A 27,724-nucleotide genomic window follows, 5' to 3' on the forward strand; every position below is an offset into this window, starting at 1 on the left:
TGGACCCTGCCCATAAAAGGAAGCAAGTCTAAATGCTGTATGATGATCCAAAACACAGGCACAGTGATCTTCACCCGTTCTGTCTGGCAACAGCCGGGGGCGGGGTCAATCAGGTGAAATGAAAATTCTTATATTCAATATAAGAAAGGATCCCTTTTTTAAAATTATTACAAGACAAAGAAACAATCTTGGTTGGGTGTGGGTGTGAAGATGGTGGTGGTAGGGGGTAGGGCCGTTTTATGTGCCCATTTTTTTTCACCCAGCATGTCTCTGTCCTGATTTGTCTAGAGGCAAGTACAGACAGGTGTGGGTGGGTGTGGCCACAATGCTTTACCACCTCATTCTTCTCTACTGTCTACTGTTGAAGCTGGAGTTGGCACTACTGCAGCTTTCCTCATAAGTAGGTGGGGGCTCTGTAACACACACACAAAACAAGAGTCAAGTTAAGTAACCATTTTCACTGTAAAGACTGAAGTTCAGGCAACTTTCAGGCACATCTGCCCGATTTGACTGTGATGAAAACATAACACTCAAAGCATGAGCTGTGATAGTAATATCTATCCTGCCCTTACACCAAACTCATGCTGTCTGTAGGGCTGCAATGAATCCTCGAGGAACTCAAGGGATTCAAATACAAAAAATGTTTATTACGATAACTTGTGTTATCGGACCTGCTCCGCCTAGGAATCATTGTTCCACACGGCCCGAAATCACTGTTGGAGAACACATTTCAGTATCAAAAGTTGGTGCTATGGCAGAGAGCAAAACTGTTCATAAAAGGCAGAAAATGTAAAGTTTGGGATCATTTCAAACTTCAAAAAGATGACAACATGGTGCAGTGTGTGTATTGTGAAGTAGCACAGGCAAACCAGAACATCACTTCGTCAGTGCTTCAACATCTGAACAGAAAGCATCCAGTTGTGAACCAGATAGGCTCACTCAGCACAGCCGGCACAAGGTAACATCATTTCAAGGTAACCTGCCGGTTTGTCATGCTTGTCATGCATTACCCAATAGTATTATTGTTTCCAAATGCAAAAGGTTATCTTATCCAATTACTCGCTGAAATATTCAGGAGAATACTCAACTCCAAAAATAATCGATAGCTGCAGCCCTAGCTGTCTGTATCCCTGAATGCATCTGTGCGTGTGTCTGTCTGTGTGTTAGAGTGTAAGACTGTGTGGAGAACAAACCATGAGGGTAGTCCCAGCTGCTGTACTCTGGAGGGAGAATGAGAGAACAGGACGTGGGGACAGGGGTTACATTTCCCTCGGTGAAGAAAGGTATGGTGGCCCCAGTGGACACACAGAACAATGGAGCAGACGCATTGGGCTGTCTGTGGCTGGGAGGCAGCACTGCACCCGGTGCGTGGCTGAAGGCGCTGGGTGACATGGTGACCGGCTGACCTGAGGGATCCTGCTGAGAGTGACTCTTTGTGGGAATCTCCTCGCTGGCCATTCCCCCTGCACACAACCCCTCCTCTGGCTCCTCCTCTGCTGGCGGGGCACTGGGTGTCACCCCAGTAGCACTGGGTGCAGTGGTCACACCATGGTAGTCTGGACTGGTGGGCATGGACCTCGATGGAGACAAGTTCACAGCGATGTTCCCAATGTAAATGGGCAGGATGACAACTGCATCTGGAGACTTTAGTGATACCTGTAACACAAACACAATTTAAGAAGGGAGCACAGGCCTCAATTAGATTTTATTCTGGCTGCAGTTTCATCTGGGAGACAAAACTCTTTTTTTAAACAAGGGATTTATCTGTGTGAATTTTGGGTAATAAAAAAGTGGTAAGAATATGATATCTGATTATTTATTTTTTATTTTTCTTTCCAACCAACACAGAATTGATCCTACTTTGAAGTATTATTATATATCTTAATCTTCTGTGTAATGGAGCTCTATTGTCCAAAAACACATCAGTGACTCACACCATTGCCCACCATTGAGTGACATGTCTCTTGATAACAATCAAAACAAAATAATTATCATTCTGTGGTTTTTATACAGTAAACACATTATTCATCAGTGTGTCAAGAGGTAGTCTGTCAAAAAAAAAAACACAGAGGTACCTGAAAATGGAGCAGTGAAGCATATCTACAATAGATGCCATGCATACACAGCATGTATAGTGTAAAATATTAAATTATGCTGTCTGTGTCTGTTCTTTCAGTACATACCACTATTTAAAGTATTAAACAACAAAACTTTAACTTTGGAAGCTCAGCGGACAAGTGTGTCTAATGATTTTCAACAGCTGCAGGATAAACTCAAAGCTACGATCAACTTAGTCTATTAACAGGCATGCACACAAAACACACACACTCTGACCTGAATGAAATAGTCAATATCTATGAGGCTACAGCCAGCCATCTCTGACTGGGGAAGAGGAGGGACAATGATCTGCTCCCTCCACTCTGCGTGTTTTCCTGCTTTCACTCCGGCTCCCTCCACCTCTGCTATGGTCCGCAGGTCAAACATGGGCCGCTTGGTCTTATAGGTCACTTTCTGGTGTGGAAAAAAAACAAAAAAAAAAAAAACAGAAATGAGATGTGACAGTGACTTCAAAGCACTTCACCCACTTCTAGCTTAGCGCAAGGGGAAGTTACTTTGAAATGGATCAAGCAAACCTCTATTACTGTTATCTTGAGGTACAGAGAGATTTTATGTGACAGGATTAGTTCAATGAATGTATGATTATATCCACATTGGAAGCTCCAGAGAAACCCAGTCGAAACATATGATACATCCCTTGAAGGTCAATACTGTCTAAAATGGACATTTTCAGAGGGAAAACTGACTGTGCTCATAATAATTATTTTTGAGATAGGGCAATAGGGCAAAGACTATGAAGGCACAGGGATGTGAGCTGCAGGGGTGTCTTTGCTGTTTTTTCTTCTGTTTATTTTATAATCTGCTACTGAGTGTATTCAATACTTAACCTGTATGAGACTGGCTAGTACACATCCTGTGTCCTTCCCAGATTTGTTGTGGATCTCAGTAGCCAACTTGATGACCTGACCAGGGATGTAACCCCTCAGGTCACTGCGAGCTTTCAGCATCAGGGTCCCTGTCTTCACCAGGAGGTAGCTGAACTTCTTAGTGGTCACAGCGTAACTCGGCTGCTGCAAAGACAGAGTCACAGGATAAATGTAACTGATGCTTTTCTGATAATCTTTCCCTGATAAGTTTGAGAGTATCAGGGAACTGGCATGATGGGAAGAGGGTGAATAAGTAAGTAAGGCAGGGCAGTAAATGAAAAAACAAATTATATCCTACTCTGCCATCAAATCAGATAAGCCTCGACCAAGACACAGGTTGATCAAATAAGTAGATACATTATAGCTTTTCAGTCCCCTATTCTCTTTCTATCTTCAGATTATATCCAAAACTTTTTCAAGCCTTTCCCAGATTTACTCAGCATGAACTCAACAGCAAGATTTAAGTTTTAAAAGAATAAAATGAGAATCAAGGTGAAAATTGAGGCAGCTTTGTGCACCAAACACTTACTTCAATACCAGTCACCTCATTGAGGTTGAGCAGGTTGAGTAAGTAGAAGGGCTTCTGGGCTTTATAATCCTTAGAGAAGCGGGGTGTGTCGATGACTGCCTTCACACGGTAGAGAATCTTCCCAAAGGGTCCCTCAAAAGATGTTGGAGCGGTAGCTGATGAGAAGAATTAGGGAAAAGACAATGCTGATGTCACTTTTAACTCTGGAGTTATCCATGAAAGTTCTGCTTCCAGGTATACTGTCATTAAACATCACTAACACAGACATGGGTTTTTACAGTTTTGCACGTACAAAACATTGTAGCATCATCAAAGGAAAAGGTCAATGCACTTATCAAGTGAAGAAAGCGACAAAGAATTAAATAAATGAGAAAAGGAAAAAAGAAAAGTCAGATTTAACTGAGATTTGTTTTGCACCAAAAGACTTCATGTCACTTCATGTACATTCTTTAAAAACAGCATGGTGATGTGCACTGCATGCAGAAGCAAAATTAATCAAGCTAACATTTAAAGTCATTTCATTTTATATTGTTAAAACTTAAAAAGTGTGTAAATTCCTTATCATGCAACCACTATCGCACTGACTCCTACACATTTCATCCTGAAACGCAAAAGGACACTCATGTAGCTCAAGGACATATGACACAAAACCTTGTCTGATATTGTGATCTGTTCAAACAATCTGCATATAAATAACCAAAAGGATGCACATAAAGGTGATTAATGTGTTGTCATAATAAAAGCTGGGCCACACTCTCATCCTGACTGTTCTAATGGGTTCCTTTTTTCCCCTGATCCTTATTCAGATGTTAATGTCAGCGTGGCTGGCAGTTGCTCCGGGGACAAATCTGCTGCTGCTGCTGTCAATAATAATTAACCAGGAGAAGCAGGATGTTGTTGCTTTGTTATGTTGTTGGCAGACAGAGGGCAGACTGAAGCTCCAGGCTTCAGACAAAGACCTCCCATCTTCAGTTCAGCAGGCAGCCCCTATCATTTACGTTTCAGAAGGGAAATGTGTTAGCATTCAGCTCTAACTGCCTCTGTGCCCAAGAACTGTATTTCAGTATTTTTCATATTCAAATGTAGCCATTTTACATAGTTCGTCTAACAGTTAGCTCCCTGATTTGGATTTAGCAGCCAATAACACCTCCAAATCCAAACCCTTCCTCATGGCTCATGTGTTAAAATGTATCACAGGTGACAGTTTATTTTAAGAGGTCAACAGTGAGAAAGTGGATTTTAAGGAATCAAATAAACAACTTCTTACTGGACATTGATTTTTTTAAAAACAAGGATGGTTATATGCAGGGGCTAGTCTACAAAAAGTTTATACCTCTCTATATTAAAACGTATAAACATAATAAATGTATTTTTTTATTTTTATTTTTTAAAGAGATGCACCGATTGCAATTTTCTTGGCCGATTCCGATTTTTCAGTAAGTGTGACCTGCCGATTCCATTTTTTTTTTTTTAAAGAACTGTAATGAAAGCATATGCAGGAATATTTTCTTCAATGAATCAGATAAAATCCGATCCGGAAAATCGGACGATTCCGATCACTGGCCGGTCAATCGGTGCATCTTCTCATCCTCAAGTCATATTTCATGTCCCTTTGGAACAAGGTCAACCAACCATATTTATCCTGCACTAAATTTAAATCAGCATGTGCCTCCTACTTCTGTCTGAATGTCTCTGTTCCCTCAGTGAGAAATGATCAGACCTAGAACAACACTTCATCTTTCAAATCAAGATAACAGAGCTGGCTCTCCCTAAAGGCATTATCAGCTGGCCAGTTCCTGTACAACTTTGTTCACAAAGACACAAAATTCTCCAGAATTAAAATCTTGTGCACATCCACAGGATGACCAACAGCCCTCTAAACCCTACCAGCTCCATCCTGGTAGGGATGACAAGACAGCCCGAAGACAAGACGCAGGGCCTACATTCTGTGGGCCCGCCACCTGCAGAAGGGACCAGCCAGACCCACTCCTTTCTTAGCAAAAGAATGTGGGTTTGGATCTCCTGCATTAGGGACTCTTTTTCTCCGGCTTCAAATGAGCTGGGCCAATCACAGGCATTTATCGGCAATGGGGCGGGCTGTATGCATGACTCGTTCATAACGTTTCTCCATGTGAGTTCTACGTCCACAAATCTTTCAACAACTGGCTTCAGCTGTTTACTCTGTTTAAAAATATGTACAGAACAGGTGATAACACCATGTATTCTCATGCTTTTACAACAAAAACAACAGTCATTCACTAGCCTCTCTACTCCAGTGTACGCCATTCACTGGTCTCACTGTTGCTTTGCTCGCATCATATCTTTCATTTCTGACTGGTTTATTCTGCGTCTATTGGCCTGTCCCCAGGAATTCGATCTCAACTGAAGAGATTCTAGACTAATTCTTTGTATGGAAGAGAAAAAGAGTTAGTCTGGCTGGCCAGGCTTAATGGGGAAGGAGCCTGAGCTTGTGTGGGAGGTTGAGAGGTACTGACTAGAAATAGTAGGGCTTTGGCTCTGGAACCAAACCCTTTGATAAAGGCTGCACTCTTTCATTCTGGCGTTGCCCAGTGTGAGACATGACAGGCTAGCGTGGGCTTGTTAATAGCTCCCCAGCTTAGCTTGTCATGTTTGCACATCAGAGTTTACCCTGGTGAATGAGAAGTTATATTCTTAAGCCTTTAGGTTGGGGATCGGGCTCTCACTGTCGTTTGTGTTTATGCACCAAATGACGGTGCAGAGTACCCGGTCTTCTTGGAGTGAGACCTGGAGAGATGTGACTGGGAGGAACGGACACCCCGATCTGAAACCGAGTGGCGTTCTGTTATTGGACTTCTGTGCTAGTCACAGCCTGTCCATAATGAACACCATGTTCAAACATAAGGGTGTCCATGAGTGCACATGGTACCAGGACTCCCTAGGTCGTAGGTCAATAATTGACTTTGTAGTCATTTCATCTGACCTCCGGCCGTATGTTCTGGACACTCGAGTGAAGAGAAGGACTGAGCTGTCAACTAATTACCACCTGGTGGCGAGTTGGATCCACAGGTGGAGGAGGAAGCTCGACAGACCTGGCAGGCCCAAATGCATAGTGTGGCTGCGTTGGGAATGTCTAGCAGAGTCCCCTATACAAGACGCCTTCAAATCCTACGTCACACAGAGCTTTTCACACATCCCAAGGGAGGCTGGGGACATCGAGTCCAAATGGTCTTTGTTCTGTGCCTCCATTGCTGAAATGGCCGAAAGGTCGTTGGAGCCTGTAGCGGCAGCATTCCTTGAACCCGGTGGTGGACACCGGAAGTAAAGGATGCCTTTAGGCTAAAGAAAGTACTTGTACACACTGTAATGTGAGAGCACACACTTCCTAGGAGGTCTCGTACTCCTCGCTGAAAGTAAGAGTAGGAGGATTCATTGATTACTTTTAAGTGCTACTCCGAGGTAGGAGTATTTTCAGCCCTAACTTAATTTTCAGCATAATTCCTATGAGTGATTCTGAGATGCTTATAAATATGAGCCCTTAACTGCTCTAAGTGTATTCTAAGGATATAGAAGAGCACGTTAGTCTGTTAGTAATACCAGATGGGGGCAGTAGACAACACATGATTCTCCGTTGACCACCTATCACTACATGATAGTTAACATGCACTGTGATGATGCTTTCAAGTCTGAGGGCTGAACACAGGGGAGGGCGAAGCATGGGGGCATGAAGACCAATTAAACAGTGACTGCACAACAGGAGAGGGAACTAAAAATAACCCAACTCCCCCATGCGCTTCAGCCCACGCCTGAGAATGAAAGATACCAGACACACACTGCACTATGCTTGTGGTCTCACAGGTGCCAAGTATGTTTAGCTGTTTGTTGTATTATTTACATGGTTGTGATTTTGTTGTGTACTGTCAGTGGTCCAACAAGTCACATTAAGAATGCACAGAGGCATTGCACCGTCGAGGACAACTTGGATGTTCCTCTCACTTATCTTCAATCACATATTTTAGTGTGTCAGGGCAAAGAGCTGAATGCCTTGTAATACAAGTCCCATGGTATTTGAGGTTATCTCACACCTGTGAGCTCCTTTCCCTGACGTCATGTGGACTTAACAATAAAGCAGGTAGCAGGTCAATGTGACCATTACTGAAACATAGAAGAATGTCCCGGTCATGATAGGGAAACGAGCTGAAACAATTACACTCACCCGGAATGAGAAATTGGAAGGGGAAACTGTGTTCACCTGCAGGCAGAATTCCTGTAAAAGGGGAAAGTTTTCAAGTTACACAACAGACACTCACCAAAAAAATAATAAATGAACATGACAGCTATGGGTGCATACATAGCGATAATTCATGGAGTGTGTGTGTGTGGTCATATTTATTTGCACTTTATATATGCCTTAGCAAAATTAGATGTCCTGGTGAGGCATCATGGCTGTAGGGCTCCTCTAAGTTCCCAGGGGGATGGAGTTTCTGAGAAAAACATGTTTCGTTATTCAAAGGCAGCTGAGCCAAGATGTTTTTTTGCAGTAAGTGAAACTAGCAACTGAAACCAATCAGCTGATGTACGTGAGGAAGCTCAAACATTTCTCAGCAAAGGTAATCAATGATTTACAAACAGTGAGGCCAGTAGTGATCGACCCAAGACTGAGAGCAGTGCAACACAGGTCAACAGTGCTGTGCCACACCTGTGCTTTTACAGGTAAGATAGTCTGTATTTTCCTGATAATCAACAAATGCCACAAAGATAACAGGATCCATTCAAAGTTGGGTTTCATGTTTTCACAAGATTTGCTGACATTAACAGAAAAATACAATACCCATTTTCTTTCAAATAACAGGGCAGAGCTCTAACAAGCAGCAATGCTGAAGAGAGAGAAAACCCTCTGAAGTACAACATTATTAGTCTGCAAACTTTGTATTTTTGATGTTTTTGGCCAATGGTGTAACCTGAAGCAAACCTGTGTGGCATTTAGAGGATCTGAATAGGAAGTGCTTTGAAATTTGACAAGTGGAATAAAGCACACCCTGTACCCTGTACAAGTACATTTTCTGTGAATAAATATTTGAATCTATGAAACAGCCTGTTATCTCAGTTGTTCACACATCATCTGGTTATTATGACTGTTTCCAGTGCTCAGATAGAATATCAGCTGGTTGCAGTACCCCACCCAGAAAGCAATGCTGAACCAGGAAAGTGGATCCCAGTTGTTCCAATAGGCTTTCATAAATATCTCAAACCCTAAAATATCTTAAATCATATCTAATCTAGTCCATGCATCTACTATGCGTGTTTGCTGGTATATCAGTACTGTAACTAAAATGACATCTTGGAAGTTATCACAGGGCCAGTGGAATGTCATCTTCTAGTCACGCAACTGCCACAACACCAATATTTACAATAAGGCACTCATTTTATTCACTACATATACTGAATACCTGTCATCAGCCATTAGCATTCAAATTTTGATTCTTACTGCATCAATTACGCACACTTGTTTACTTCATAAGCTCAGTTTAATTGATAACAAGAGCACAAGCCACCAATAAAGGCATTTTTACCCCTGCCACACGGAGAGCACCTTTATCAAAGCTGGTTATTAATTCTCTAGATGAGCTGCCAGCCCAATTAAATTCTTCCAGACAGCAACATGTCTCACCTCATTAGGGACGGACACAACTTTTTCCATTAGTCTCACTTTCCTGAGGGAAACTACTCAGGTTGTGTATGTGTGAGCGTGCTCATTTGCATCATGTTTACTTGCTAAAGGAAGCAGCCATGCTCTAAACCAGCACTGTGCAGGTGCAACAGCTGCTTTATATACTGAACTGTAGAGAAGCGAGTTATGCTTTTGCAACACAGTGCACACAGACAGAAAACTTTTAAAAATATTTTTAAACATCATAAAGGAAAATACCAGGCTGCCTCTTTGCTGATTTCAAGATTGTACAGAAAAAGTTCCGCCTCAGCATACCTAAATATCCTTCTGACCTATTAAAAACTTAAATATTAACAAACAAACAACAAATTAACTATAATGTATAAAACTATAATAATGAATAAACTATATTTTTACACTGAAGAGACAGGCCAAGCATCAGAAACCTACTGACTAAAATTAAGAACCGAACAGTCCAGTTTTGAAATAATATCTAAATCAGACTTCAGAAATAAGATTACAGTATCAAATTTGTGAAGCACATTAAGAACTGAATTCATTACAGCGCACACAGCTATCTATGCTGCACATTTGCATAGAAATGTCATTTGCGTGTATAGTTTATGTAACAATTTCTCATGAAACATGATGACAAACAAGTACTGAATGTTTTAATGAATAATAAAAAATTTGAAAACAAGAAATGCTACAGTGAGCCTGCCCCATGCATGGACTAAATATAAACCTGTCAGTTTCTGTGTCTTTAGTAGAACCACAAATTGCAGTGGGAGGGAGCTACTTATTTCCTGAAGGTGATTAACAGAGAACAGTGACAGGATGAAAAGCAGCCGCTAACATTATTGGTCTTCAGTCCTCCAACTGTCAAGCAGCTGTGGCATACCACATTATCAGTCAGCCCCAGTGAGCATTGCTTATTTTGTGTAAGTTTGTGTATGTGTGTGTGTGTGTGTGTGTGTGTGGGGTGGTCTTCTGTCAGCCTTCCTGTGTTGCTCTCCCTGTGCTGCTCCTAACCCCCTGGGGGCACAGAAACCCATTTTTGGAAGAGAATAGGATACGGAGAAATGACAGAGATAACAGGGAGCACAGAAGGAGGGTGTGTAATGAATTATTTATGTCCTCGTCTGTTTGGAGTGTGCCTGGTGTTTTACAATATATTCTGTGTTTGGATGTGTGTCCACAGGTGTTGAATCAGATTAACTACCATGACGTTATTTTTGATAAAACTTATCTTTCTTGTATTCATTACTATAAAGGTTTGGCATAGGTAGGTATACGGATCTAAGTACAATCGGAAGGGACCAGAAAAAGACTCCACACACTATCTCTGTACAAGTGATCAACCACTGTTACACTTTTTTTTAGGGTTTCCAGTTTGGCTCACTTCACACTTTTTTCACCTGCACGAAAAACCTGGGTTTGAAAAAATTTATGATAGTATCTTACAATGCAAAATATCAAGTGTATGTAACATATAAATTGATGTGTTAAAGTCCTGAGAGCTAAACATTGAACTGCTTTGTTGGTTTAACCAGTGGGATTACATGCTCTACTGCTTGCAACAGTGCCGTTGCATTTACAACAGACTTCACACATGCACGGCACATTTCAGCTTCTGGCTCTGGGTGGTATCCACAACACATACAAAATATGGAAGATCATGCTCCCCGCTTTGGTTTCCACAGGTGAGCAGGGCCTCAGAGCTGCCAGGCAGGATAGAACCAAGATACTACCAGGAGAAAGTCAAACCTGTTCTCTGTGAAGCAGACATCAGACACTATTGAACAGCTCACCTCAGAGAGGCAGGCTGGATCATCCCCGGAGGGGACTGTTACTCTGACCAAGACTTTAACTCCTCACTATCGGGCTGAAAAAAATCTGCTGCCGTGAGATTAAGCCTGTGCCAGCAGGTTTCCCATAAAACAAATGAGGTGAAAGGTGGGAGCCTTCAGTCACATCAGTGCTGTTCTGACAGAGATGTGGACGTTGTGACATTACAATGCTCTCAGGGGATCGAGATTATCAGCTTGATTAATTTAAAGGATGTCTGTCAAGAAATGTGCTGTACTATTGAAGGATGATACTAGTATGTTTCCATGTTCGGACAATTAACTTCTTTTTATTTTTTTCCCTAATGTCCAAGCAGCCAATGGTTTCTATTCACTGTATATTATGTAGCAAGTAGCAAGCTGTCTAGGTTTTTTTTTTTTTATAATTTGGACAAATACAGATGAAAGTCAAGTACACTGAAGTATTTGCTTATGAAATCTGTATATGCATCAAATAAGCAAAAATATTCATGTGATTCTTCAACCTGGAATAAAGATGTTAAACCTACACATTCAGGTCCCTAGTCAGGTAGCTGCAGTATCAGTTACAATGAGGACTGTTCAGTAATTGCACTAAATCTGCCACCAACAGATACGCTAAAAATAAAATCATCAGGTCTTTACTGTCATCACCTTTGTCTGCAACAGACAGCGTGCTGTTGAAGTACTGCTCCTCCAGAGTCCATGAGACATCATTTAGTTTGTTGGAGATCCCACATGAGCCCTGACAGTTCACCTTTATAGCTGTGGAAAGAGGAGAGAAAGAGTCAATCTACTGCCTGAAAACAAAAAGGTCTTTACATGTTTGCTGGGTTACAGAGAAATGTCCAACATGGCCATTAAAAATCACATGAGAACTACCATGGATTAATCTGCAAATTATTTTGGTAACATAGTACAAATACAAGTGAACACAGCGGCTTGGTTCTGAGTAGTTTGGCCACTATAGTGTAAAAATACAGACCAACAGCACAATATACACTGATTAGCATCAAAATGAGTCATGAATAGACACCTCACTAAATCATTATGACTGTGCTGCTGTGGTCCCATACATTCTGCTGTAGTAGTAAATAATCTGCTAGAAAAGGCAAAGAATGGTGCTTCTGTCAACAGATGGCAGAGAAAAGGAGGAAGGTTATCGTGGAGCACTCAGAGGTTACTGTGAATAAAGCTATGGATGGTTTGACTGGTTTAGATTGCAGCACTTATCGTGTTTGACTCTTAGGTTTGCATTTTGCTGGGATGGTAATGGTGACAATGCATGTGAGGATGCAACAGCCCGAGAACAGAAGGATTAAATGAATGAATGAAAAAGCTGCACAAAAACAAGCTTTTTTTTTTTTTGGTCCCAACTGAACCTGAACCCAACACTCTCTCGCCTGTTTACTCCTGAAAACCTGAACTGAGCAGAGCACCACAACAAAAAGTAAAAAAAAAAAGCAATGACATCACATTACAATATTTTCACTTCATTGTTTTTTGATGGCTCTTCACAATAAAAGTCTTCAAGCTAAGAGAAGTAAGTATGGCTTTTTAGCCGACATGCATTTGGAGATTTTTTTTTTTTCCGTAATTTTTGCTGACAGTGCATGATACCATACTGTTTAAGTCACATGTTCTCCTCTGCTGCTGCCTAGGGTACAGGAATTGATTATTGTCTTCTCAGGCTTGATTTAAATAAAATAGGATTATTTTTACTCCGTAAACTCTTTGGTTCACAGGTTGATGGGTATGTCTTCTGGCAGACATCGATGGCCCACCAAAGAGGAAAAAAAGATGTTGAAGTGAGCAGCAGGAACAGAACTGTAGGTTTGCAATGTAAACTAAGCTTCACTTCCTGTGTATCAGCCCTCCTCTTTCTATCACCCTTGTCACTCTGTTGATCTGCCTCTGAGGAAATGAAAACCCCAAGATGGCAAACACTCACACACAGACACACACACTAAATCTGACAGAAGCCAGAGGATTAAAAACAGAGATGGCCCAGCCTCAGTATTATTTCAGTATTTTGAAAGCAGACAAGACAGATAGGCCTATGTATCGTTCTAAATGTTTTGTCAATGATCCTAATGCAACCCCTGAATTTCTTTCTGCACACTTTTACAGTAACAATGCTATTATGATAATAGGTGTAGGGTAATATGGGTAATAGGGTAATATGGTAGTTAACATTTTTACATGTACACTGTCTTACTGTGGGGCCCTATCATGTCACTGTTTTTTGATTAATACAACCCTAAAAACAATGCATAGGCCAATAAGAATGCCAATAGTTTTGCAGACAGCTGGTCACAGACCAAACTACTAGATAAATGAAAGTTGACCTGATGGCAAAACTAGATGAAAAGTAAAAATTCATCTTCATGGAGTGATTGATATTTTGGTAAAAGCCACTCACCAACTGTACCATCCCTACAGCCATGTCTGAAAATCTTTTACTTATAGTCTAAATTTTCACATTGATGAAGATATCCTGTCAATCCAATATACAAAACAGTCTGGCCATTTAATTTGTAACATTTCCCATAAACAGGGACATTACAGTTAATTACATTAGAAAGAGTTTAACAAGAGTGCAGTTGTCATTTTGGATAACCCTGCATGACAGTTTCTGACACCCATAGTTCAGACATGATTTCATGACTTCTCAAAAAGAATGGCTTGATTAAAAACAAAAAAAAACAAAAAAAATCAAGACTGATTGAAAAAAAAAAAAAAACTTTAAAAAAAATCATGCCACAGATTGACCAACCACAGCTCACGCCCCCACGCAGGATCCTGTGCTGGCATCACAGAATACACACACAGACACTCTCAAAGTGGCAGATGGTTGAGTTTTCCACACCGACAGGACTGCTGGCATGGTGTACAGGAAGAGGGAGGGACCTCTGCTAGTGGTAAAAAACAAAAACTAAAATCTGCAGCTCAAAAAACAGAACAGTGCCCTTCAGCTATGCAAACTAATGTCCATTTATTTGGTCATTAATTAAACCCAAAATGCTCCTCCAGCCATCTGCCTCATTCACACTGGAGAATAATACCCTGTGAGCTTTCAGGATTCATTCACACCTCACACAAGCAACAAAAAATTTGGAAAATACACAAATATGACAGGGAAGGGGGCCATTGCTGCAAGGAGATATTGTTTACAGCTGTCTGTTGTGGAAAAATGAAAAGCTTAGCCCATAAAAAGGTCAGCAAAGGGGTAATCTGTTAATATCCCCAGCAGCAGCAGCAGAGCTGAATGGTGACGGGCTGCTGTGGCTAAATAATGGGCCGACCTCTCCACAGACACATGGGGCCAGATGGACCAAGAGTGGTGTGTTTAATGAGACATTCAGACAGACATAAAGATGTTTCACCACATTTCACCACGGGAACCCCAAAGTCCAAAAAGAAAAAGTACAAAACCTAAACCCAACCTTGGCTGTGTGTTGTCTGACTAGCATTCCATCAGTCAGAATCTGATATTTGCAGAGCTCGTCTATGATCTTAAACCTGTGTGAATCTACTGCACCAAGACCCTGCTTCATCTATTATGTGGACAGCGACGTACATGGGTCAGTGACGTGACGCCTAGATTTTTACTTCAATAAGCAACTGATTTTATATTTTTGAAGAAAAACGGCTTAATATTGTTTTAAAAGGTTCATTTCACATCATTTTCATGATCCCTGTTCATAATTGTATGAAAAACACAAAATTGGCAGAATATTGTAGAACCAAAGTGGTAAAATGTCATTTGGTAAAACTGTCCTCAAAGTTAATGAAGACAACTGCTGGTAAAATGATAAAACATTATTAAAAATCATTCAGTTTTCTCTTTGGCATATTTTTCCAAGACTCAAGATAAGCCTGGAAAAGTATTTGCATGATAGACCTTTTAAAAACATTTTTAGTATCTAATGAACATTGTTCCGCAAAGATCTATTTCCTTAAATGTCATCTGGCAAAACAAAGATAAGAGGCCATTTTTAGGTATAATCTCATGGGTTTAGTTATGTGACGTGATGGCATCACTCAGAAGACCCCTGAACACCAATGAAGTTGGTGGTAAGTTTAAAATTTTCTCCTCAGTTTAAGTTAATTTCATCTCTTCCAAGTGTGGTAGCGTGAGTCACAGATTTGGGTGTCAGGTAAATGTGGTTTGACAAGTCCTGAGCCATCCACTTGGAACAGGTACCATTGTAAGTAGACTGTGATTGGACAAACTGACCCATCACAGGGCTGCCCTTTGTCTTTGCTTCTGATTTTGTAACTGGGAAAACCACAATAGCTGTTATTAAAATGTTATTACATGTTCACTGAACCACTCAAGTCAGTTTTAAGTTGAGGTAAAGAAAACAATCCATAATGTTTCAGATCCATGTAAAATCGGTGATCCCCAGTTTAAGAAGGCCTTTACAAACGTCCCAGGTCTGAAATCCTTCAGTGTAAACTCATTTCATAAGATTTCATTTAGTTTTCTGAAGCTGACAGCTTCCAGCTTGTCCTCACACCAGCAGCTATTGATCACACCTTGGAGGTGCCAGCACAGGAATCTATGCCAGAGGCCAGTTCTCTACTGAACAAACCACAGGCTGAGGGAGGCTGGCACCCAGTAGGGAGAAGGAAGACAGCAGTGAAGCATGCTCTGACTCAGCAGCTGCCTGGGTTTGCTGCAGACATACTGGAGTCTGTCCAGACCCTCTCCACGGCTCAATGAGAGGTGGAGGAGATCCTGGTACTACTACTCATTGAATTTTACATTAGACTGTGTCGGCAGCCAGATCCAGGAATGTAATCGATAGTTTCTACATCTGGCTGCCTAAAACATGACTGCTGTGTTGTATTGTATCCAAGGGTTAGGTGTGGTGCTCATAAGTAAGTGGAGGAGCTGGGCAGGTGAAGGCAGATTATTATCTGTTTGAAGGCATATTGCGTCTGCAAAGAATATCCTGTTTTTACCGCAATGAGCTGACAAAGACAGACCCTAGAGAGGAAATACTACACCCGTTTGCGTCGAAGTGTTCTTTATATCGATTTCTTTTGTTTCTTCTGTATATCAGGAATTCCCTGTTATCATGCTCATATCTGAACTGATTGAAGTGTGAAGGTAGATAGTACTAGTGCTGAAACAATACCTGCCTTTTGGTAGTAAGATAACTGAAGGTGTTTTTGATACTCTAAGTAATTATTAACTATTTAGCCAATATTTTTTTCAAGCACATTTTCCCCAAACTGCCGTCCTCAAATTTTTTTTCCTTTATTCACACCAAGTCATTAACTTTCTTTATATTTACAGAAAACACTAGCTGCACACTGGCACACATATATACAAATATTGACTGAAAAAACAGTTACAGATATACATCAGATAGTTACAGATGTTTTCCAGGAAAATGCGTGGGAAAAAAACATTTAGTCAGTGCTTGCTGCCTATTGCATCAGTACATGAGTTTGTGGGCTTTCTGGGATACATGAGGGAAGTTGGCCAGATAAGTTCAGTGTTTACACTGATTACACTGAGTCCAGTTTCAGCTGATGGCCTGAAGCACAAAGGAGGCTCAGTGTGTTGGTTTAAGGTCTGCCCTTTACAAGAACAAAGCAGAGTGAGAAAACCCTCAACTTCTCAGACAAAACAGACCCAACTAGAATTTCATTTGAAGTGGGTCAGGAATGACAGAAAAGGCATGTTCGAATTACTTGACTTCTCTAACATGGACCAAAAGGCTTGTGTGACGTCATTTATACATTCCAGCATAATGAGGCATGGAAACTCCCGAAGCAGTGACTGTGAGATAAGTCTGAACTAATGGAGCTTCTGTAGACAACCTGCAGCTAAAACTGTGGTCTAGTAAGGTGTGATAGTTCACTGGTTAAAACTGACAGAAATATTAGGTATGTCTTAATTGGCACAGAACATCACCCCCACCCACTTATGGCAGTAACAAAGTCATTTTAACTCGGGTTAAATGTCAAATAAAAATGGTTATTTGTGATGGACAGACCATCCTGTACTCTTCATGGAGAGACAACATGCACAACCTTCAGACAGAACAGTTGTTTTCTGGGAGACGATACTTTCTTGTAACAAAAAGTATCATGAACAACATGAGAACAGATCTGACAAAAGAACCACTCTCCCTTTCCCTGAATATTTCTAAAAGATCACAGCCTTCACTCTGCATCACGGGGCAGCTGAGTAATCCGACCTTCATTAAATCTTTAAGTGCTGAAAACAATTAGCCCCTCTCACTTTTCCACCATCTCCTCTCATCTCCTTTCTAATGCCTCACTGTGAGACATGACAAACACAGCCACCTGATCTTATGATCTATTAGCCGACTCCTGACTGTAAGGGAATCCCCAGTAGCAGAACAGAGCCTGGGTTGTTCACTCAGACATGTCCTGAGTTACCTCCCAGTAAGATCAGCAGCAGACAAGAATGCTGCATTGTGACCTGCTTCAGTGAGAGAAAGTATTAATGCACAGCCTGACCACCATTATATATATATATATATATATAATGGTGGTCAGGCTGTGCATTAATACTTTCTATATATATATATATATATATATATATATATATATACACACACACATATACACACACACATTCGGCCAAAAAAAGTTGAATGAACTGAAAGCCAAAGGAGGCTGTAATCCAACATCTCCCACTTAAAAACCAGATACTGAGTCTGATGTGTTGTATTGTATGGGATTACTGTATAGGTCATCTGTCAAGTGAATGTGATTTATTGTAATAAATATAAGTACAGCTGGGAAATGATGACTGCACTCAGGAACAGTGCTAACTCATACTATTAAAAATAAAATCTAGAGAAAATATCGACATATCACGAAAATTATTTTATACTTGCTGTCGACAAGATTTTCTATCAATAAAAACTAAATGCATTAAAGTGTCATGAAAATAGACTTAGCAATTTTTTACTGGGACACACGAATTGTGATTTAAATGCCTACTAAAGAGGTAAAAAAAAAAATACAGCATACCAAAAACAACACAAGCACTGATGTTCACCACTTGTAACCTTGCTGTCAAGCTTTGCACCACTGATCAGTTAATGGTGTCTGTTTGTTCCAGTTTAGGTGCATAGATGTGCATGTACAACACACACAAATCTCTGTCTGCATGCATGTGTAAGAGGCTTATCACAGCAGAAGTTACATCATAAAACTACCAGCAGATGTGTAATCTGTACTCTGCACATTCCCCCACTGCTTACCCATCATGCCAGAGTTTCCAGACAGACTTCAAGAGAAAAGACATATCTTGACATTTGTATGTGGGCTGTGGAATTAAGATGTATAAACACTGCCTCTGTGTGAGTTTAGGATCACTTTTGATAGAATCTATGTCTGCAGAGACCTGCATTTGAGCATTGGCTTCTCCCTAATGGCAATTAGCAGTGTCCTCAGTTGACCTGATCTCATTTTACTGGTTTCAGATACAAAGCACCATGATTCAGTACTTGTCTTTAAACTAAGTTTAATGGCCGAGATATTCAAAAAACCTCAAAAATGTAAGGCAGAACAAGATACAGTTGTAGCAGTCCTTAGTCAATGCAGTTAGGGCAACCTAACTATGAGTTACAGACACTCGCTCAGTGTTAGCAACTCCATTTTCATCCATACGAAACATATGGGGATTCATATGGATCACATCGCTGGCTATTAATGAATTACTTAAATAAAGTGCCCTGTACTGTGATTTGTAAAATGGCACTTACTTACGGTAGAAGGATATTTAGTCATTGGCTGTGACTGTTTGATTAGTCATTGAGTAATTCATATTCAGCTGATGTCCAATAGTGACCTTCAGACCTCTGTAGCTAATGTCTGTGGGGAGCTTGGCAGCACTAATATCTGACTCATCAGCAACATATAATAAAGTGTTCTACCAGTGATCTTTCAGAACATAGGATCTATTATCATGAGCTGAAGGGCAACATGGAGTGGCTTAGTTAACAGTGTGTGTTTTGGACACAGGTGGCCTGGGGTTTCCAGAAAACCATATTAGGAAAGCAAAGCTAGAATGTCAATATCTCATTTGGGCTTGTGCTTAAAATCCTGACAAGGAAGAAGAAACTATAACATATTGCAGCTTCTGGCCACTCACAAATATGCAATATGCATACACACATGCCAACAGACCATTTCTTGTTTAAGCAGGGTGTCTTCATAACCACAGCACGACAGCTTGAGACAGAAGTCAGAATTATAGACAGAATGACAGCAGGAGCAATGGAAGAAAAAAGCAGAAGATATACAGGTTTGTGGAATTATCAAATAATCAGATTTATACATAACAATACCATAGGTGTGCATAATTAATGCCCCTTCCCAACATCAAATAGTCTACTGATAAGTTTTTTGGCCAACTGACTGTTTAACCTATGTTTGTTTTGTTCAACCAAATGTCCAAAACCAAAAATTATATGACCCATTTATAGTGACAAAACAAAAAAGCAGCATGACTGACCGGAAACAGAGAGTGATCAGCAGAGTGATTAAATCAATGAAAATACAGATTCGCTTTCTGCCATTTGACAAATCATTTAATAAGTTAATTGTTCCAGTAGTTTCATGCCAGTAAGTGCCATCACAACATTTAATACTATGTCAAATGAAAACGTTTTATCTAAAAAGTGAGTAATTGATGAAGGACAGAGCAGTATGCAGGAAAAAGGAAATGATGGGAGAAACGTCTCATGGTTTCTAAAGAATTGAATTGAACAGAACATATCACAAACACACACAAGTTCACCTCTAAATGCTGACAATAAAGGACATAATCGGTGTCCTCCAGTGAGTTATTCAGTGTGGTTTCTTGCTTCACATTCTCCAACACCTCACAGGCTTTCACCCCTCTTAGCAAAAACCATGACCTGCTTTGCTACTGCTTTCAAGAAAAGCTTTTTCAAGTTCTTATAGAATTGACTTTGCATGAGAAAGTTTTCCTTTAAAGAAATCATGATTCTGTATTTCAGTGGGATTAACCTGGTTCCACAAAAGGTTAAAGCTGCAATCATTAGTCCTTGGCTCACAAGCTGCTAGATGTGCCTCTATCTTCACAGGCTAGGCACTCACTGTATTCTGTTTCCTGTTTGTATCCTGTAGCACACAGTATAAAACAGCTGACTGAGTCCGAGTGCAGAGTAAATGCAGCTTAAAAGCAACACTATGAGAAGTAAAGAGGTTAGAGCCTTCAGTCTGATCCCTGCATCTTTAAAATAAGAGTGTACTGAAATAATCTATTTATCACTTGAGCTTGCATGAACACATTAGTGGTGACGACCTACCAGTACAATATGTTGTCTATCTTTAGTTTGTTCTTTAGCAGGCACTAATTTATATTTGGTCCATTCCCACAGAAGGTGTCACAGTACTGTGGTACAAGCTGCTGTTGCTATTTTTCACATTTTATAGCACAGAAAGTGGGACAGTGTCTAAGAGGTCAGGGGTGTGTGTGTGCGCTTATCGGGGGGGATGATAACCTAAGCAACCAGCAAAATATATATATATCTATATATATATATAGATATATATATATTAAATATGATTCATTTGACAAAGTTCAAGGAGAGTGCTCACAGCCAGTGCCAAGGTTTCCGACTGAATGCACCACTTCCATGGAGCACAGTACACTGACCGATGATGTACTTGTGGATCAATGCCAACCTCCCACACTAAAAGGCAATAGAGAAAATGAAGTCATGTCTGAGTCACTGTTTTTGTCACTCAGTCATCATGTTTCACATTCTTCATTTCAGGACAAAAGACGTCAAAGTTTGACTAAAAACCCCTCAGCTGAAGATCATTTATTCTGAAAAGTCTTTATAACAGGCATACAATGCAAACTGAAGGCGTAAAACGAGTAGAAGTAAATTCTGATTAAGCAGCTTCACAAAACAAAAAGGAAAATGGTGAAAAGGCCATAACAGCCTTTCAAAACAAGGAAGAACTCCTAAAAAAGGAAATAAAAAACATGTGGCCATTTAGTCTTTACTTATGCTTTTTATGTTCCCTGTTACTGAAACAAAAGAACAGACAAAATCATTAACAAAACACATTTCCAGACAAAAGTCTGCACAGATATTCAGTCATTCAGGTCATGATAGATCCAGAAGGGCTAAGTAATGGGCAAACTTACATTCCTTTAAGAATTAACAAATCTAAAGCAGGTCTTGTTTCCCCTGTGGATACTGTTTTGATTTTCAGATGAAACTGCAGTAAATACTTCACCAGTTCCAGTTAGGTTTGGGTTTACTGAAGCAAGAAGACACTAGAGAGGGTTAAGGGGTAACAGTGCTGCTGATTTTAGACATCAAGTCAGTTCAAACATGGACTACTGCAACAGAAGATTGTGTTATTGGGGATAGAGAATACTCCGATTCATTTACCATGCATAAGTGTCAGGATACATCAGTCCTGTTGCAGTGAAGTTATCAGTCAGGTACATAAATTTTCCCTAAATCTTCATTGTATCAGCCACATGGCTTCAGCCCATTGCAGCCATATTGTCAGCCTTATTTTTGCTTAAAGAAGTTACCCTCAACTTTAAGAAGACATGTAAATTACTTTTGTTAATACAGCACTCACAAACGGTACAACACATATCACAGCATCAAGTATTCAGTGATTATATTCCCCATGGTTTCTCACATGAGTTGTCTTTACTAAATTCTTTGTGAACTGATTATTTCTGTGTACACGTAAGAACTTGTCCAGCATACAAGCAGCACATCTATAAAACCCACAGCCATGGAAGAACACAGACATCTTCATTCAAGTGACATTTAAACTGAACCAAGAAATAACAGTGTAAGTTAATAATATCTGCTGACTACAGCAGCAGAAGTGAGATTTATCAAAGGCTTGACAAAAGTGAACGGCATGTGATTTACAAACCACAGGCCAAAAATGCAAGATACTGGAAAATCATAAGACAATTCACAGGCACAAATGGTGTGTGTGTCTGTGTGTGAGTGTGAGTGTGAGTGTGAGTGTGAGTGTGTGTGTTTGCTTGTGGTCAGCTTCATGTAGAGCTGACTAGATGTCTAGTCTTGTTTACATAAAGACGATGGTTTGTGTTGCCACAGACAATGATTGGGTTACAATAAACGTTTGTGCTGTGAAAATAAGCTGAGACTCATCACTGTCTCTTGAGATGCAAAAGAACTACATGCCTAAATATCTCATTTATGTTGTTTTAGAGTCAGGTTACTGTAGAAATACAGTTGAGAGTCTTAAAAGATAAATAAAACCACAACCAGTCACGACAGATCAAATGGATTTTTACTTAAAGTGACTCATTTCTCTGTACCATACAGTCACAAAGCTTCATTTTCTTTCTGAGAGTGCTGGACACTGGAAGTGTCAATACAGAGGTATTGCCCACATGAAAAATGTCCATATAAACTGAAACAGAGTCAATAAAGCAACATCTCTGGTATCAGGTAACTACACTGTGCATTGGGCTAACAGGCAGGAGGCTGAACCAAACAGACAGGCTGAGACTTCCAGATCTGTAAAGAGTTTAAAAGAGTCTGAAAGAGTTTCTATAAAATCAGACGAAACTGAACCGATATTAACAATCACCAACAAAATGTTGATTCAAACGCTCTGAAATGCATACATGGAGAAGAGGACACTAATAATGAAGAATCTACACCATGGTTATGGTGTTAATAAGGTCAATACAGAAGCTATATCTGCGACACCCCCATCCATCAGCCCAATCACAATGGTTGCCTTACTACATTGAGGACAAACTACTTCCTGTGTTGCTGTTGTAACTTTTCAGTTTGCTGTAAATCATTTAGAGCATGATCAACACCATGTGTAAGTAATGTGTAAACGTGGCTTACTGGTGTACTGCCATTCACGCATTCATGACTCTGCTAATACAACTGTCTTAGTAAAGAAGCTAATCAATAGAAATCTTGTCTAATGGTCTCCATCATCAATAATACAGTGAGTGTGAATTTGGCCTCTGCAATATTCAGCGTCTCAGAAAGCCAGCATCTGTTTATTACTAGCCCTCTGTATTTATTTTATCATACTACTAGGTAACTGTACACATACGATTCATAAGTGGTACTCTTTGCTAAAACTGTCTGGGGATGCAGTACTCTACAGTATCAGCAGTTAAAATGTATAATTAAAACAAAGATTAATATAATCAATAACTTATTACAGGCTTCCAAGCTAACTGATGAAAATACAAAATAATATCTAAGCTCTATAAAGTCTTATCAGACACAAACAATAACAGTGCTAAGATTGTTATGATAAAGCAATCTAGCTCTGCCCCACCCCCAACTTCTGGAAGGAAATCTGTAATAATACTTTCTCCTTGACCAGCAATACAAACTACAACTTACACATTACAATATGACACACAGGACTCCCATCACACAAGCTAAAATGTTTATGGGTTTTACAATGCACCTTGGGGAGCACCAGTGATTAGTTCTATTCTTTCTGATGCTGCCAACCAGTTCACTCCTTCTGGCTAGCAGTCAGAGAGAAACTCTCCACCATACTGAGCTGTACCATCCTCCCCTCCTCATCAATCTGCCTGCTTGGTAATATCATATAAGTCCACCATCAACCAATTAAATACAGAAATCTACTCCTCCTTTCTACAACTACTGCCAAGGAAACAATCTTTCTAAACTGTAAAACAAATAAATCACTGCACACAAATCATTGGACCTTTTAACAGAGAATACAACATCCACCCATAAGAGAAATATAGAAGCATTTACCAACACATGAACCCTTTTTTACCCAGCTCAACTTGAACCAAACCCTCGGGGCTGATGCCACACACATTCCCATAATCTCATAGAAACACAACAGACTAACTTAATTATTGATAATGCATGTATATGCATTCATGTATGTATAATTAATTTTATCTTGTACCTTACTTGCTGCTGTGACAATGTAACTGTCCCTGCTGTGGGACAAATAAAGGTTATTCTTATCTTATTGTTGTGGTTTAATTATCACTACTCTATCATTATTCTTATAATTATTATTATAAAAAGAGGAATGAGGACATCCCATGTCTGAGGATGCCTTTCATGGTAGATTTTGGGTGGGAGACAGCTGTCATAAACAATGAATGGATAAGAAATGGGAAAGCTGACAGGACCAGAAGAAATGTTGATGACCGCCTTTCTGTTCTGTCAGCCAACTATTTTTGGCACTACATTAGTCCCATGTGTGGTCAAGGTGAATGGCTGGTGGCCAGATTTTAGTGCTCTGCTTAATTAAACAATCAAGAATGAAATCACTCTTCAGTTCAAAGGGATATTTATTGTTTGCATTGGTGGACATCCTTAATCCGCATTATTATTGCGATTCCAAATGCTGTATGGGGAACTGGTTTCTTAGATATTTGACCACTCATCACAAAATAAATGGAGAAAAATTATCAAATCAAGAACCTGTTCTGAGCCTTTAAACAATAAGTTCCCAGATTTACAGTAACAATCCACCAACCCCTCTGTTTTCGCTTCTTAGCAAACAAAAATCATGCTCACAATGAACAAAGCAGGCATGAACACATATCCCCAACAGCGGCATGTTTCAAGCAATCTGATTGATGGAGTCATCAGCGGCCATGGTCGAGAGGGGTGATGTCACTGGACTCATAATGCAGCCTCAGCATTTACATAGTACATTAACGGACACACTGAAAGCCTGGGATGGAGTCCAGGTCTCCTGAGTTGGAATAGCTTCACCAGTGGGACATGAGCTGACAAAAACAGCATCTTGTATATCGTTTCTTAACACACAACAGCAAAGCAAGCTTTAGTGTCACCAAGGGACATATGTTCAGCGACAGAAAAATGACAGTTACAGGCAACAAACACAAAGAAGCATCTGTGGCCTGCCAGAGAATAAAGGTGGAGTGAACTGAAAACAGAGAAACTGAACTCTTTCTACCGTTAAAGTGGGTGTAGTCACCAGCACAAAGAGTCTTCCGTTTTGAAAAAGGTGTCACTGGATAACTAAAAGATTGTATCAAGAAATACCCCTACTGCCCAGCCTGCAGGACAAACAGACTGCAGGTACTATGCAAAGTTACAGCAATATAAACATGCACATTCAGACTCCCTCTTCTGTCGCAGTGGTTATTTTCAAAAACACCACATGTCAAAAAACAACCCACAGCATGGGAGTGCACTACATACACACAGGAAAAACCATAAAACCATAGTCTGTCTTCACACATTTGTTGCAGGTGTGAAGTTTGGCTTCTTACTAATTACAGCTAAGTGAAACTCAGTAGACAGAGCACCAGTAAATGACAGCGTTCATGTCTTTGCTGCTGATCCAAACCCTCAGTCAACGACATCACTGCACATGCTCTCTCCAATAACTTTGAGCTGTTCAAATGACTTGGAGAAGCTGTCCTGTTGTCTGTATGCTCCAAGGGCTGTCATTCACCACAGCATAATGCTGCAGGGTGTATCTGAAATAAAGTGTCAGGTACAGACGAGCTACAAGCCATGTGAGCTCACAACGTAACAGAGATCAGCAGGAGCGTTGACCTCTGCTGTAACACCATCTGCTTCAGGTCAGCCAGTGCATTGTGGGAAATTAATCTCACTATATGGAAATGCTGTCACCGCCAGAATATGGCAAAATATGCACTGAGACATTGAACTGAAGATCTCAACCCATTAACTGTTCTTTCAGTAACTAAATAAACAAAACTGGGCTAATTCATGTTATTTTCACACATTTTAATGAAGGACATGGAAAAGGTGTCCCACTGTTGTATGATCCCCACATGCTACACTAAAATACTGTGCTATATAAACCTGTCACTGCTGTTTTTGATGACTAGACATGAATTTTGTTTGGTGCCAAAATTAAAAATCAACTTTTTTTTAATCATTGCACGTTACAGAGACTCTAGATGAGAAGTGTGGAGCCAGAAGACTCCCCACACGGCCCTCCACCACACACTGGGATCTGTTTGTGTTTCCACAGCAAGACGATATCAGCATTATTAACCATTTCTACGAGTTGGCCTCTGGTGTTGGCAGTAAAAACTCTGAATTTCCTTCCGTACCGTAAAAAACGAATAGACTCATCAGCAGAAAAACACTTTTCATGAGCAACATGCTAATATAACACCTGTTGTCCTGGTTTTATTTGGATGCTTCTCATCACCTCCAAAACAATTTCGTGAAAAACAATACATGGAACTAACATGTCGTAACAAGCAGGATGTGGTCTAACTTGGGGATGTGGCTTTCAAACGGCTTGACTACCGAGCAGCACCAACCAGATGAAATGGCCCGACAACTGCAGCCAAAAGCGTCCACGGGAGGAAACACTCCCGGCGAGACAAAACCGACATGTCCGCACCAAATTTTCACACGGCCACTAAACGAGCCAGCAAACCTTGAGGAGAAAACAGCCACACGGCGCTTTGTTCTCCGCCTGGTCCACCGTCAACAAGAAAAGTTTATTTACATCGAGCCTGTCTGCGCTTCGCTGACCCCGCCGGTGAACGGAAGACACGCTGGCAAAAAAAAAAGAGAAAACAAACGTCCCCGCGTGGAAACATCTTACCTTTGTAATGCAGCGAGTTACTGGTCCGTATCTTCACAGTCCCGCTTATGGACTCCCCGGGACCGTAAACCACCTTGTTGTTGCTAAAAGTGATATCAAATTCTTGCAGCTTCCCCATGACTCCGCCACCGCTCGGCTCTGCGACTGAAGGCGCCGAGGACACGGTGCTGCCCTCACCTGCCGCCCCCCCCCCGCCCGGTGACGTCACCCAGCGAAAGTCAATGGAAGTGGAAATGTCATGATGAGGATCATCTAGGGTCAATTCTTCTGTTGCAGCATAAAAACTGATAGTATAATATATTGTTATATATTATACTATATTACATGCATTTTAAAAAGTCCAGTTATATTTTCCTTTAACATCGTTTCTGTGCACAAGCTGAAAATTGATGTACCTGAAATTTAAAAACATGTATTGCTCTTCAAACCTCCCAGGTCTACTTTGATAGGTAACCCACCTGAAAGTCAAAATCAGTAGCAGAGGCACAAATGTGGTACAAATGTCAGTTTTGTTATGCTCACTCGTTTTTCAGCATAACGAAGAGAAAACGAGGCCTGTTGTAGCACCTTTTGATTGGAAGACACTTTTAGCCATAAGTCTAAACCAATTCTGTGCCAAAGATTTTTATAAAGGCTATAAAAATAAGGTTTCTGCATTGTTTAGAAAATAAACAGAATCACTAGGTTTTTGAGCACCAGATCAAACATGCCCTTATCCAAAAACTAGTCTTTATCCTGTAATACGCTGTACGTTTTTACCCTGCTGCTGTTCTTCTCAGAATGATAATAGGGAGGATGTTGCTAACCTCTATTATACTTAAAAACTGGAAATAGTACATATCTATATCCTATAATAGAAATGTACAGCAGATCTGCTTTGTAATAAGTCTGACTGGAGAGTAGTAATGATCTGCTGAGCCACTATTGCCCATTAGTTCCCCCCACACTTTATGCTGAAATATTGCTGACCCCATATTTGTTACGTTGGAATTTGATTACAAACAAAATAATTTAAAAATATGCAACATACAAGCACAACACTAAACTAAAAGGTATATAAAAACTAGTCTTTGATGCAGGCACCCTTCTGGCCCTTCAGGAT

General features: G+C 40.4%; 1 protein-coding gene across 1 annotated transcript; it reads right to left on the reverse strand.

The window, feature by feature from the left end:
* Window positions 1-265: 265 nt before the first annotated feature.
* On the reverse strand, window positions 266-26,796 carry arrdc1b (arrestin domain containing 1b). The gene is made up of 8 exons (XM_026297157.1): window positions 26,623-26,796; window positions 11,644-11,754; window positions 7,709-7,759; window positions 3,514-3,668; window positions 2,946-3,128; window positions 2,335-2,511; window positions 1,194-1,656; window positions 266-413 (listed from the first exon to the last, which is right to left on the reverse strand). Exons 1-8 carry the CDS (start codon window positions 26,738-26,740, stop codon window positions 349-351), a joined length of 1,323 nt encoding a protein of 440 aa, XP_026152942.1. The 5' UTR covers window positions 26,741-26,796; the 3' UTR covers window positions 266-348.
* Window positions 26,797-27,724: the final 928 nt, after the last annotated feature.

The sequence above is a fragment of the Mastacembelus armatus genome, chromosome 12 (assembly GCF_900324485.2).
Source record: "Mastacembelus armatus chromosome 12, fMasArm1.2, whole genome shotgun sequence".
Taxonomy (NCBI): Eukaryota; Metazoa; Chordata; class Actinopteri; order Synbranchiformes; family Mastacembelidae; genus Mastacembelus; species Mastacembelus armatus.

What these genes read in the sequence shown, in the direction of transcription:
- arrdc1b (XM_026297157.1), bottom strand. Translation starts at nt 26,740, where the DNA reads ATGGGGAAGCTGCAAGAATTTGATATCACTTTTAGCAACAACAAGGTG. An exon ending in CTTCCAATTTCTCATTCCGG is followed by an intron (nt 3,669 to 7,708) that starts GTGAGTGTAATT and finishes TCTTCTCATCAG; the next exon opens with CTACCGCTCCAACATCTTTT. An exon ending in CAGCTGGGACTACCCTCATG is followed by an intron (nt 414 to 1,193) that starts GTTTGTTCTCCA and finishes TGTGTGTTACAG; the next exon opens with AGCCCCCACCTACTTATGAG.